This window comes from Nannobrachium achirus (genome assembly GCF_963921795.1).
Source record: "Nannobrachium achirus genome assembly, chromosome: 10".
Lineage (NCBI taxonomy): Eukaryota > Metazoa > Chordata > Actinopteri > Myctophiformes > Myctophidae > Nannobrachium > Nannobrachium achirus.
The window spans coordinates 40592247-40606291 of record NC_137819.1 but is presented as its reverse complement, the minus strand read 5'-3'; the positions used below and the strand labels follow the sequence as shown (position 1 = coordinate 40606291).

General features: G+C 44.5%; 1 protein-coding gene across 1 annotated transcript in view; it reads left to right on the top strand.

Annotated features, from left to right (window-relative positions):
- The window catches only part of LOC308292187 (CCR4-NOT transcription complex subunit 3-like), a 63421-nt gene extending 49838 nt beyond the window's left edge, over nucleotides 1-13583 (top strand). Inside the window, exons 19-24 of the mRNA XM_080734476.1 lie at nucleotides 71-167; nucleotides 2838-3036; nucleotides 3999-4047; nucleotides 4197-4280; nucleotides 7143-7268; nucleotides 8753-13583. Coding sequence (XP_080590602.1) covers nucleotides 71-167; nucleotides 2838-3036; nucleotides 3999-4047; nucleotides 4197-4280; nucleotides 7143-7268; nucleotides 8753-8851 — 654 coding nt within the window. The 3' untranslated portion in view covers nucleotides 8852-13583. The remainder of the gene's footprint in view (nucleotides 1-70; nucleotides 168-2837; nucleotides 3037-3998; nucleotides 4048-4196; nucleotides 4281-7142; nucleotides 7269-8752) is intronic.
- Nucleotides 13584-14045: the final 462 nt, after the last annotated feature.

Genomic DNA, 14045 nt, shown 5'->3' with positions numbered 1-14045 from the left:
GTAGTTTTGTATCTAGCAGTGTGAATGGAGCATGAGAGCAGTATTCTCATCATGATTCCATGTTGTCCAGCCACAGGAGCCACTGAGCAGCCTCAAGTCCATGGCTGAGAGAGCAGCACTAAGCTCAGGGATGGAGGGGGACATGCCCTCCTTGCATCTAAACACAGGTACGCTTTTTCATTTCTTTATTGCATTACATGGGCCAAAGGTATTTTTCAGTTGTCCCCCCCCATTGCATATGTCCCATATGCACTCAAAATAACATGTCTCTGACAGTGCGTGAATATGAACATATTCATAGTCTACAAGCTCACAACGCTTTGCAGGGTAATAGACAAAAATGTTTTCGTCGTAGTTTTAGTCGAAATTAACACTGGCGTGTAGGTAAAGACATTTCAGTGATGAGGAAAGTGCGTGCATATGGAGATGACACACACACACACACACACACACACACACACACACACACACACACACACACACACACACACACACACACTGATCCCGTAGCAGTGTGTGATAAAAGGTACTGTGGCCCCACTTTGCCAGGCATCAGAAATAGAAGAGCAGCAGAATAATGGAGCACAGTGTCACCACCTACACTCTACCAACCTGCTGTACAAGACGCTTGTATGATTACTGACTTTCAGCCCTGACTTATACGCTTCGCTTATATACAGTATATATCTTTTGTGTTCTGTTTTTTGCACACCGAAAATCAGCAGATCTATAAGCTCACTCAACTTGTGTGTTGCATTGCGTGAGCTTGTAGGTCGGCTACTCCGGCAACACAACGAAAACATCTCTTTCCCTGCTTCTGTTTCCCTCCCTTTCTGTGCGCTCTGAATCTTAACAATAAGTGAATAATAAGCAAGAGCTCTGCTCTTCTGTCCACTGGCTGTCCCTCAGTTGATGACAACACCACCCATATTGTATAGCCAAAAGACTGCATTTATACTGTTCTGTTCAATGTGCTCTGAGAACACATTGAATGGTGGTGGATTCTGAAAGGTGGTGGATTCAAATTCTTTGTATCTTACAATAAATGCAACGAATCTCTGTACGTCTGTGATCCACGTATCTCGAGAACCATTTGACTGCCCGACTTCAAATTCGCCATGCGCGTTGCACATCACAGGGAGTGCAGTGCCCAGACTCGAGTTCGTTAAATCAGTTGTTCTCAAACGTTTTCATGTCAAGGACCCCCAAATTGACACTTATTAGCCCACGGATCCCCATGTGAAAAGTTTAGCCCAAGGACCTGGACCCCCATAAGAGATGATTTTCACGGCTCTAGCAGTGATTCTCAACCATTTTAACTCATTGGGTGCAAGTCCCGATAGTCACGAGAATTTCCCTATGTAACTCACTGCCTTTCTTCTATTACCTTTTAACCGTCATGCACGATCGGACTCCAACCATGAATCGTGCGTGTTTACGTTGTCCACAGCTTCAAAATAAATAAAAAAACGTTGAAAAACCGACCATCCGTTCAAGAACTAGCTTCTGTGTTGTATAAGTTAATGGAACCATCCCATGGCTCGGAAGGAAATCTGCTTCCGGTTGCCGGTTGCCATGGTAATAGTGTAGTGATCAAATCGGTCCGTGAAGAAACCGTTCCAAGAGGTTTAGTTCCGCTTTTTTAGTTTCGGTTTTCGATTAAAAAAAGTATTTTAATTAAAGCTTATTAAATTCTCTGGATGGTTATTTTTGGCAGGGACTGTGTTAATTTCAAATTCAAGGACCCCCAGTTTGACATGTATTAGGCTACGGACCCCCATTTAATGGAATTTCTATCTTTGAGACCCAATTTATATCTTAAAATCAATGTTATGTGGTTTCCCTTGTTCCCTCTCTGGGGCCTTTTCCACCGGCAAAGAACCGGTTCCAGAACCAGTGCCGGTTCAACTTTCTTGGAACCTTGGTTTGTTATTGTGAACCGGCTTACGTTTCCACCAGATTGAACCATGATTGAACCAGAGGAACCAAGGATTTTAAGTGGTTCCCGTTCGGAACCAACTTTTACGGTTCGGAACCAACTCCGGTTCTCAGTGGAAAAGCTCACCTCTGGTTCATCCCATGCCAGAACCGGTTCTTTACCGGTGGAAAAGGCCCCAGTGAGTTACTGTACAGAATGATATTTAGGAACCAAATGTTAGGAACCAAATGGACCCTTATGGCTCTGTAATACAGACCCTTACCAAATGGACCCTTATGGGTCTCTAATACAGACCCATAAGGGTCCATTTGGTTCCGAAATATCATTTAGCTGAGTTACCCCCTGGAACTCCCTCAAGGACCCCTGGGGGTCCCTTGACCCCACTTTGAGAACCAATGCATTAGATAAGTGGTTCTGCAGAACTGCCACAAAAGGCTCTGCCCAGGCTCTGGCAGTGGCCCTAATCAACCAATTGATTGCCATGGCAACCCCAGCCTAAGCTAAAAGTAATTTGGCTAAGTCCTCACACCTGCCGAATTCCCCACACCTGCCATTTGATTAGTTAGTTAGTCTACTTTCCACAGTCAGTTTGCACTCTTTTAGACATTCTCCACACATTATCCATAGAGTTACGACTGACCACTGCCGATTTCCCATATATGGCCAGGCCCATACATGCCCATATACTGATCACATCAGGGATCTCCATACTGTATATGGGCATAAAAGGACAGACAGACGGTAAAAACGGGTGTATGACAACGGGTATAACGGGTATTGCATGACTGGGTGGGGCTGGCATCGTTCCCAAGTGAGCCGGTTTCCCCGACGGGCACAGGCCTAGTTTTTCTAACATTTTAGGGAAGAATAACATTTCTTTGATTCTCTCTCTCTCCAGACATCTTCCCTAGCACGGGCCCTTCGGGGCCTCCGTCGGCCCCCCAGCAGCACTCCCTGTCGGAGGTGAGCATCCCCCCGTCGCTGGGGGTGTGCCCCCTGGGCCCCGTGCCCCTCTCCAAAGACCAGCTGTACCAGCAGGCCATGCAGGAGTCCGCCTGGACGCACATGCCCCACCCCTCCGACTCCGAGAGGATCAGGTGCGTCCCAGACTACCACTGACTACAACCAACTTGTTGTAGCTCCTTTCTCTGTGTTTGGCCCCGGGTGGCCGTGGTTTTGAGGTTGGGGTCAAGGTCGGGCATATAAGCACGCCAACCTGGGCAAAACACCAAAGACAGAGGGATTCCCTTACAACCACAGTCAGTGGTGGAAAGAAACCAAAGTACATACAAGTTTTGCAATTCTTTCTGAAGTTAATCTGACAAGAACATCCTTCCCAAAGACGCAAGTTCATTCTTCGCTCCTCTTGTACGTTTTTTTAATGCAACTTTTACCTCCGCTGAGCACCTAGTTATTCTCTCTTTCACCTAACCGATTTACTAATCGTGTTTAGGGCATATCATTATAGGTGACTAGCAAAAAATAATAAATAGCTGATCTAAGTGCACAACGGGTTGAATCGATAGAATACTCGTATAATACTTCTAGGCCAGTTACATTACTATTTCTAATGTGTTGTTTACCTTTCAAGCCGGGAACTACATGGGCTGAATATATTGGCAGCTCCTATAGTCATGTATTGAGAAACAAACTTTGAAGTGTGTGCGTGTGTGTAGGGCTGTCACAATTATTACATAATCGTCATAATCGCGTGAATGTTGAAAATGTTTCATATATATATTTTTTTAAGTAAAAAATAGTGGAAATAGCAGATCTACAAGCTCACAACGCGTCGCGAGCTTGTAGATCGGCTATTTCCACTATCAATGTTATTTTTTTAAGTAGAAAGTTGTCAAATATGTCCATAATTTCTTTGTATATTAAGGTTATTTGTCGTATCTACCATGTGCAACTTCAAAGCCTAAAAGCCAAACAGAAATGTAATTGTCAACGACAAAAACACAATTAAATCATTAATTGCAATTATTTGAGTGACAATTAATCGTCATGTAAAATGTCATATTGTGACAGCCCTACGTGTGTGTTCCTCCTACCATAGGCAGTACCTGATGCGGAACCCGTGCCCCACGCTGCCTTTTCACCACCAGGTAAGGCCTTCTATAGTGTCGACGATTATTACATAACGGCCTGAACCCACCGCAATTATCTGAGGTGGTCTCCATTGTTTGCAAGAGCATGAATCATCCAGTGAAATGTCACGGTGATGACGGTGACAACTGTCCCCTCCTCCCACCAGGTGCCCCCTCCTCACTCTGACTCTGTAGAGTTCTACCAGAGACTGTCCACAGAGACCCTGTTCTTCATCTTCTACTACCTGGAGGTGTGTGTGTATCTCTCTATCTCTCTGTGTGTGCAATGGCGTTAAAGGACAACTTTAGTTTTTTACAACAAGGGTTCATATTTTAGATTGTAATTAAAGAATATAAAAGATGAGTGTTAAAATTATTTAATTGCGACCTCTACCAAAACCTGTCTGTCAGTCAGTCTGTCAGTCTGTCCGTCGTGTCACACTTTTCCCCAACTCATATCTCTGCCACCGTTGCCCCAATCCATGCCAAACTTTGCACACACACTCCTTGCCTGCCAATCCACAACCTCCACCCCACCAGGGACCCCCGGAGCTCCAAGGACCCCCAGGGACCCCCTTCTGCCACCACCAAAAAGTGCAAAAATGACCAAATGACCACCCAAACGGAGCTGTTCACGGGGAATTCTCAGGGACCACCGACTCCTGGTGCTCCAGCATGGATGCCCCTAGTGGAGGACCCCCGCCACTGCAGCGCACATAAAATGCTGTAACTTGGGCTAGGAGCGACCGGGAGAGCCGGGGCCGGTACCCACGTGTCCGCCTCGGCGGCACCAAGACAGCCGTCAACATGAATCTGTCAGCATATAGCGCCACCATCAGGCCCATTTTTTCAAACACATTTTTGGACACTGCTCCTACAGATTTTGCCCTAAAATCACGCAAATCGGTACACAGTATGTCTACACTCATGTAATCAACATGGATCTGTCCCATATAGCGCCACCATCAGGCCGATTTTTTCAAAAACATTTTTTGACACTGCTCCTACAGATTTTGCCCTAAAATCATGCAAATCGGTACACCGTATGTCTACACTCATGTCATCAACATGGATCTGTCCCATATAGCGCCACCATCTGGCCAATTTTTTCAAACACATTTTTGGACACTGCTCCTACACATTTTGCCCTAAAATCACGCTGCGACCTGACGGTCGCTTATCTCCCGATTAGGGAGTCTTACTGGTTTACTTCTTTCTATTGTTTTAGAGATTCTTATTTCAGTGGTTGGGGGCATGCGTACAAGTGGCTAAATATGTCATTTTACACAGAATAAGCCCATTCCCAAGATACAACGCAACCTTTCATGGTTGGATGTGACTTATGGGGGCTAGAAGTGTTACTGTAAATAGCAATAAAGATACTGCTGGCTTATTGTGTCTAAAAAGACATATTTAGCCACTTGTACGCATGCCCCCATGCGTACACATGCCCCACATTTTAGCACAACAAACGCGATAAAACAATAGAACGAAGCAAATGAAAACATTTTAACACTCACTTTTTCTTTTCTCTAATTACAATCTAAAATATGAACCCTTGTTGTAAAAAACTAAAGTTGTCCTTTAATCAGGGGTGATCAATATCTCTGCACACAGACAAATGGGTCCGTGGCAAGACTTGTCCTTGTCCGTGGCAAATACTAGATGTAGTTTTAGTTTTTACACACAACTCTACAGGTTTCTTCAGAATACAGTATGTCCGACACTGATTTAAGGCCCTTTTCCACCGGCAGCGATAACGATGACGATAGCCATAAAATATCACAGCGATAATTATGCCTTCACATTGATGTCCGATAAAGTTATCGGACATCAATGTGAAGAGGCGCCAATTAATAGCCGCTCGCGCAGAGCGCATCGCGCGCTGTTTGTCAGAGACCCAGTTCCATATCACTGTGATCTTAACACTTATGTTGCAATGATTTTTTCCGGCCAATGTCCCGCGTTGCCATGGTTACCATAGACTTCCATGTAATTGTGCAAGTGTGTAAAAAGTGCACGCCCATGCCTAGATGATGCACCACGTGTGTAGATGCTGTTCACAGCTTTCAAACAAAAAAATCCGCTTGGAAATCCGTGCAGGCATTCATGATTTATCAGCCATTATGTTTTCTACAGATGTAAACAAACATGGCTGCCATGTTTGAAAGAATGGGTTGGTATGGGGGTTAAACATGCAATTTCGCGATCGCGATCATGCCTAATACATTTCTGGAGGTCCAAAAAAAAAAATTGAAAAAAAAAAAATTGAATTTTTTTTTTTTTTTTTTTTTTCAAAAACGGCCCAAACTCGGGAAACTCGGGGTTGGCACAGCACTAGTACCAATACAAACTCGGGAAACTCGGGGTTGGCACCATATGTGTTAACCACATCGTTGTTGATCCTAACGATGTAGTTGTCGGCTATCGTTGTCTTTATCGGTGTTGGGTGGATGCTGCCGATCCACTTCAATTGAAAACCCACTTTTTAAAATCGTTATCGTCATCGTTATCGCTGCCGGTGGAAAAGAGCCTTTACTGTGACACTTTGGCATATTTAGGAGTCCAACTAGTACTACTCGTCCTCAAATGTTTTATTTGCAAGGACCCCCTTAACTCTGAGAGTTACAGACCTGTTAATGACCATTCAGAGCTGTGTTTATGGTAATATTAGTGTTCATTCATTGTGTATGTCCATGGCAAAAATGTTTGTTTACAAAAATGTCCCCCACAAGCCAGCATTGCGATGAGCCCTGGTGTTATGTAAGCCTTGCTGAGCCATGTGGCCATTAGGGCTGGAGCTAGCTCGCGGTAGCCCAGGCTGAGTAAAACATTTGTAAAAAATACACTTTAGCTACTCACCAAAACAAAGACGGTTTTAAGATTTTGAAAGCCTACTCTCCTTAGTGGGAACACTCAGAGCCGTCTAAAATACACTTTTTGTTCAGAAAATAAAATACGTTGAAGACCCTTCTTTACAATGTTTGTATTACCATCTTCTGATCGAACAAGATTTTTCTCCTCTCATCTCAACTTATCTCCTCTCCTCTGCCATTTCCCCTCTCCTCTCTTCTATTCGTTTCAACCATCCCATCCTCTCCTCTCCTCTGCAGGGCACTAAAGCTCAGTATCTGGCAGCCAAAGCGTTGAAGAAGCAGTCGTGGAGGTTCCACACCAAGTACATGATGTGGTTCCAGAGACACGAAGAGCCCAAGACCATCACTGACGAGTTTGAGCAGGTCAGTCTCTCTGCCTCCTCGACTACAGACACCCCATAGCGTTGCTGTTGGGCGGAAACTTCATATCTCCATATGCTGACTGTTTGTGTTTTTTCATACATTAACGCCCTACTTGATCATACTACAGCAGGGTTCCCCATTTAGTTTTCCCCAAGGGCCGAATTATGTTTAGGGTACCAAGCAGAGGGCCACAACATTGCAGGGGGTGACGGTGGCGTTCCCGCTACTCCAGTGGTGCGAGGCGTTGTGTGCTTGTAGATCCGCTGTTTTCACTACTTTTGTGCGACCGCCTTGTATGATTTGCGAAAGAATGTACAAATTTGGAGATACGAGATTTCCACACGACAACGATGATATACTAGTGTTGTTGCTGCTCTTATACCACCATTATTACTGGGGTTGGTGGGGGCCAGATTTGTGGCCCGCGGGCCGCCTATTGGGGAACCCTGTACTACAGCATCATTCAAACCCATCAAAAGCAGCGGATCCACAAGCTCGAAACGCCGCGCAAAGCAACAGATTTATATTTTTCCAGTTGCGGCTATTGGCTAAGTTCAAGGCCTATCTTTCCCCCAGACATCTTGAGAAGGGTTATACACGTCTTCATGTCAACCAGACTCTACTATTGTAACTGCCTGTACGTCGGCATAGATCAGTCGCTGCTCAGGCGTCTGCAGCTCATCCAGCCCTCCTTACTGGCAAAAAAAAAAGACCATTCGTTTTAGAATCAATTATAAGCAAATTATAAGGCTGCTGCTGGTCGTGCCTAGGGTTAAAAACTAGAGGTGACCAAGCTTTTGCTGTGGCCGTCTCCCCAGGCTCTAGAACAGCCTGCCCTTTCACATCGGAGTAGCTCAGTCCATAGACATTTTTTTATCACTGTTGAAGACCTATTTCTCTTTCCTGTGCTGTTTCACACTAGCACTGTGAGAGAGGGAGTGTGGAGGACTCTTTTCACACTGTTTCACAAATCACAGGTTTTGGGAAAGACCTCACAAGAGAGGTCTTTTGTGCTTTAATCCACACAATCTGAGGTGCTTTCGGCAATACCGAGAGCACTGGCCAGCTCCACACCATGTATTGATCATTCATTACTACTCCTGCTGCCTACACGGCACTTGTACACGAGCCTGGGAAACAGTGGAGTGTTCCTTTAAAAGCTCTAGAAGGGAACACTGGTTCACTGGAGCGTGTACGCTGGCTTCAGTTCACGTTTCACTTTCAAGTCACTTAAGTGGACGTCCTCGCCCAGTGCAACACTGAGTGAGCAATTAAGGTCATTCAGTGCACTGGTTGGTTCCTTAACAGTTGGTCAGGACCCATTTATTTTTAAAATACCCCATCATTTCTTTGTTTCCTATATTTAGTTTCTTATTATTTAAAAGAATTCCCTGATTGTGTTAATAATTGTACTCAGTCAGTGAAAAGTGTTTGTTTCATGAGCCAATCAACTAACCATTGTTTCTCGCCCCCCTTCTCTCCAGGGAACATACATTTACTTTGACTACGAGAAGTGGGGCCAGCGCAAGAAGGAAGGCTTCACATTCGAGTACAGGTACCTGGAAGATCGAGACCTCCAGTGACACGCATAGACACAACACAAAGAAAATGGACTCACACACACACACACACACACGCGCGTACACACACTGACTGATGGACAGACAGACAGACGGACGGACGGACAGTTGGACGGACGGAGGAAACAACGTGAGCAGGGGCGAGACGGAAAAAGACAAGAGAAAAAGAGAGAGATTTCAACGGAAAGTAAAGAAAGGAGGGTGAACTTAAAAAAAAAAGCCCTTGACATTCCTGGATTTGACAGTCGGCGCGGCAGGCGAAGGGGAGGAGGGGACGCCATGGATGGAGACGACCCCCCTCGACGGCGTTGGACGGATGTCCACAGGCGCAGCGTCTGACCAAGCACTTTACATCAAGCTCCTCCCTCTTGCCCCCCCCCCATACCGTTCCGACCAACACTTGACTCCTTCCATTCCCCCCTTGCCCTCTGTGTTTCCTCTCCTCCTCTCCTCATCCTGTCATCTCCTCTCCACCCCTCCATCAATAACAATGCCTTCTTTTCTTTCTTTCTTTCTTTCTTTCTTTCCCCTTTGCAAACAAAGCTTTTTTTATTCTATTATTAGAACTGGAAGTCTTTTGACGACAACAACTCTTCCTCTCTTTTTGGCGGTATCATTGTCAACAAAAAGGACTGCGTTCACACGTACACAACATTCTGACTCAAAAGCTCCTTTTCTCTCTAATCACGCGCTGAAAGAAATATGACCGTTGACATCCAGAATGTTCTCAAACGCATCGCTGTCACAACACAAGAACACAGCAGGTCAAAGCTATTACTGGAGTAGGAAACATCACCATCACAGTTCCAAACGACACAGCAAGCAGCTTGTTATTTATGATTTCATCAGAAATCAGGGTGTCCAAATGGACCGTTACCGTTCTGTAACCCAGAGAATGTACAAACCAAAACCACATTTTGTACACTTTGAGAGTTAAATTAGCCCTGAGAATTATTAGGGTCCCAAAGACGGTTACATTTGTTACACTCTCAGAGTTATAGACCCACGTAAGTGTCCATTTGGACCGCTGGTGGGCAACCAGACCAGACATTGAGAACCAGTGTTGTAAACCCACACGTCGCCCCTTCCTCGGCACCCACCCTTAGAGCCAAAGACGATTGGTTGTCGTGCTACTGCATATTGAGTGGCAGCGTTGCAGTCCAATGAGAACGGACTATGGTGGTTAGCTGGCGTACAAGCCCCGCCTACTAGCACAGTTATCATCACGTGGCTGCGCCGTCGTGACAAATACAACGGAAGTGAGACTTAATATGATCAAAGAAGGCTTCTGCACGCCTGAGTCACGTGGCAGAAGATCCAAAGTTGTGTACAAGCGTTATACGAGACCCTCTCATTATCATGTACCGCCTCTCTCTTAAGCCAGACTCGTTTTTTGCGCGTGTTGATCGGCGATGAGGCATGTCACGAATTATGACATGCCTCAAAGAAATCATGACATCACAATGCCATGATTGATGATGATTTATGATAAAAAATAAAATAAAAAATAAACGTTTTTAATTGCCAGTAAGAGTATCACAGCTTTCGTTTTCAGATTGTACACTGACGGCGTATTCCAAAGGGATCTGACATAGGCGCTGCGCTGCCAAGTCTTGGATGAGTTCCCGTCTTTTAAAAGCTGACACCAGACCAGTATTTAAGTCTAGCTTCATCTCACTCCTTTCAAACAGAAACTGCCGTCAAAGTGGGGGTTGTTCGTACGTGTGACACTAAGGAGGAACAGGGTTCGAAATGGCCACCGAGCCACCAGCTAAGTGCTCTGGTAAATCTTTTGTCTGTTGCTGGTAAAGATTTGTCTACTCTCCTACCAGCCCCTTTGGCAGCTAAACCAACCATTGTTTTGGAGGTCCTGTTGTTTTCATTAAAATCCAGCTGGCTGGTAATATACACAGTGTCTGGTGACATTTTGGAATGAACCAGTGGCTGGTGGCCGGTGGGCCAAAAGGTTTGGTGACGCTTTACCAGTGGCCTCATGCATACAGTACCAGTGAGTTTACCTCCAGAGAAGAGTGCGTACACATGACCAGAGTCACTATACTGTATATAAATATCGTCGCTGTCGGGCAGAAACCTCTTATCTCCATATTCTAACTTTTTGTGGGTCTTTTTTTCCTGTAATGAAAGGCCTACTTGATCATACTACAGCGTCACACAAAAGTAGCACATCCGCAAGCTCGAAACGTGGTGCAAAGTGATGCGCTTTGAGGCGCTTGTCGATCTGTCCGGTTTTGAATTTGAATCCTGAAAAGTACCCGTTTTGGAAATATATGGTTTCCACCCACAAAGACGACATTCAAAGTAACGCATACTTCGATATGGTTGCAAAACAAACATTCTAAGCACAGCTTTCGTCGGATAAATGCCCCATACAAATTCTAGATTTATATCACCACAGGTTAAAACACTCATCAATCTATGAAAATGAAGCCATTGTAAGGTGTTGCACTAAATGTGTTACCCTGTTCCTTTTTGAGAGCCACTATATCGCTTAACTAATGCCATAAGGGCTTATTGAAAAATAAAAAATCAGCCAGGTACACCGGTTGAATTTGTACCGTTGGTTGATTGAGCTTAATTGTCCTCATCACCAATCACTCTACCCGACTCACCAGCCACCTTTTCCTTGGTTGAATATAAGGAAATGAGATTTCACCTCTAGCCCTGCCCTTTTTTAGCTGCTGGTTTCAAGATGGATGCATTTCTTTGGCCCTAGAGTTCTCAGGAAGATTCCAATAAACCAGTGTTTATCTCTTTACAAGTGGGGTCCAGGGACCCTCAGGGTTGAGGGGGAGGGGGAGGCTTGACCCTAAACCTTCAAATGGCCTGTAACTCCTGACAGTTATGGTCAGTCCTTTGAAATTAAAACGTTTGAGAACCGCTGCAATAAAACCCGTGGTTTCTCAAGGAGCCAGACTGCTAGGTATAGTGTCGGATATATTTGAGGAGTGGTCTCCAGGTTGCAATGAAATGAGTGCCTGGCTTGTGTCGTTTGGAAAGAAACCAGCCAGCCGCTGTCTTGAGTCTTAAGGAACCAGGGCTGGGGGTCACTCACTACCATAGGTGATAATTCCATTCCTTTCAAAAAGTTTTATCAAATCGTCTCTTTTGGGTGGAAACAAATTCAAAGGTAGCGAAAGGTAGCAGATCGACGAGCTTGAAACGCACTTTGAGCTTTTGGATCTGCTTGCTTTCGATGCTTGTCGTATGACCCTGTAGTATGATCAAGTAGGGCGTTCATTTATGAAGATAACACAACGTTTATTGATATAGGCGGTTTCTGCTAAATAACACCTGAGGCTGTTTGCGGCGGTAGAATTGACTCCCACCCACCCCTTCTTATACCCCTTTGTTTCTTTCTTTGACTCCTCCATCATTCCTCCTTTCCGGGCCCTCCTTGCGTTCTTCTTCTGGTTGTACCGAAACAGCAGGAACCAAGTGACGTCTACCAGCACTGCTGTCCCTCCTCCTCCTCTGGAGTCTCTACTTCTCTACACTGAATGTTTACTTTAGAAGAGGGGTTGTGAACCAGGCAGGACAAACAGGGGGGCCACAATTAATGAACACATTTACTGCCTAGAATATCGTTGTTGTTGTTGTCGGGTGGAAACCTTGTATGTCCAAAACCTTTGTTTTCTATTTATCATTTTAAAAATGATTACAAATTGTGAAAATAGCTGATCGCGAGGTGTTGTGTGCTTGTAGATCAGCAATTTTCACTAGTCTTGTGCGACAGTCTTGTATGATAAAGCAGGGTTTTACTTTACGGAAAAAAACGTACAGATTGGAAACTTGGTAATACAAGTTTTCCGTCCGACAGCGACGATATCCTTATTGATATTATTATGTTGTGATCTTAGCTCCCCCCCCCCTCCTGTCTTCAAAGTCTGTTGCATTAAAACAGTGGTTCTTAAAACTCCTCATTTCTGAATTATTTCAAGCACCTCCCATTTTGGATGCATTTAAAGGCCACCTATCACCATAACTCTCAGTCACGGACCTGTAGAGCGTCCGTTTCATTCGTAACCATCAATCATTTAAGCTGGGGACCCCCTGGAAACCCCCTCTTTGAGACTTTGAGAACCACTGGCATATTGGCATCAGCTAGCTGGGTAGCTTTCCTGTCGTAACGCTCTTCGTCTCTCTCTTTCCCTCTCTCTACTAGGGGATGTAACAACACCAAAAAAGTCAAGATAACAATAATTGTTACGTCCCTTCCTCTTGTCTTTTCCCGCTCTTTTCTCTCAACGAGCGAGCCAGTGCCGTTCTCCTCCCTGTGCAGTTATGCTGTACGTTCTCTTCATTTCTTTTTTGTTTTCTCAGGAAAGTGTTTCGTTGGCCATTTTAACCAGGAAATAAAGCCACACATTTTGTCATCATGATTACATAAACCACCCCATTCAGATAAAGCAGACTCGCACCAAAATTAATTCATTGTTTTTTATGCTTTAATTTATTCTTCTTCTGAATTAAATTACCCCCCGATAATTACCAGTGGCCCTTTCATTTCATAACAAAGGTTCTTATTATTTGTAAGAAAAACTAAAACAAAAAACAAATACGTCTTATCCTCCAACATTTGGAGTGTCAACCACGGAAGAGACCATGTATTTCTTTGTTGTTTTGTTTGTTTCTCTTTTTTTGAACATGTGTTTGTATTTTTTCTTAAGAGAAAAACATGTTGAGGAGAATGAGAGAAACGTTGTTTCTTTGTGAAACCTGGTCGGGGGGGTTGTGGTGGGAGGTAGCGTTTTGATTGTCGGGACAGACAGACAGACAGACAGATCGTGGTTGTTGGGAAGAAACCTCGTATCTCCAAATCTGTTAGGTTTCAGGAAATGGAAACAAAAGAAGCAGTGTTCTAGTTGTTCCCATGTACTTTAGCCACAAGCTCTTACTTTTCTTTGGCTAAATATTCATGAAATCCACTCTAACTTAATTATTCTTAAACGGTGACAAGTGTAGATCAGTCATTTTTTGCTACTTTAGCGCAAAACTCTTGTACTACAAAGTAGGACATTCATTTACCAAAAGAACATAAGTACGGAAATACCGAGATGCGAGGTTTCTGCCCGACAGCGACTTTGACAAGACAGTCCAGCCTTTCTTTTCCTTTCTCATTTTCGTCAACCATATATTTCTGGTAAAGCTGAAAGGTGGCGAGAGGGCACCGGAGAAG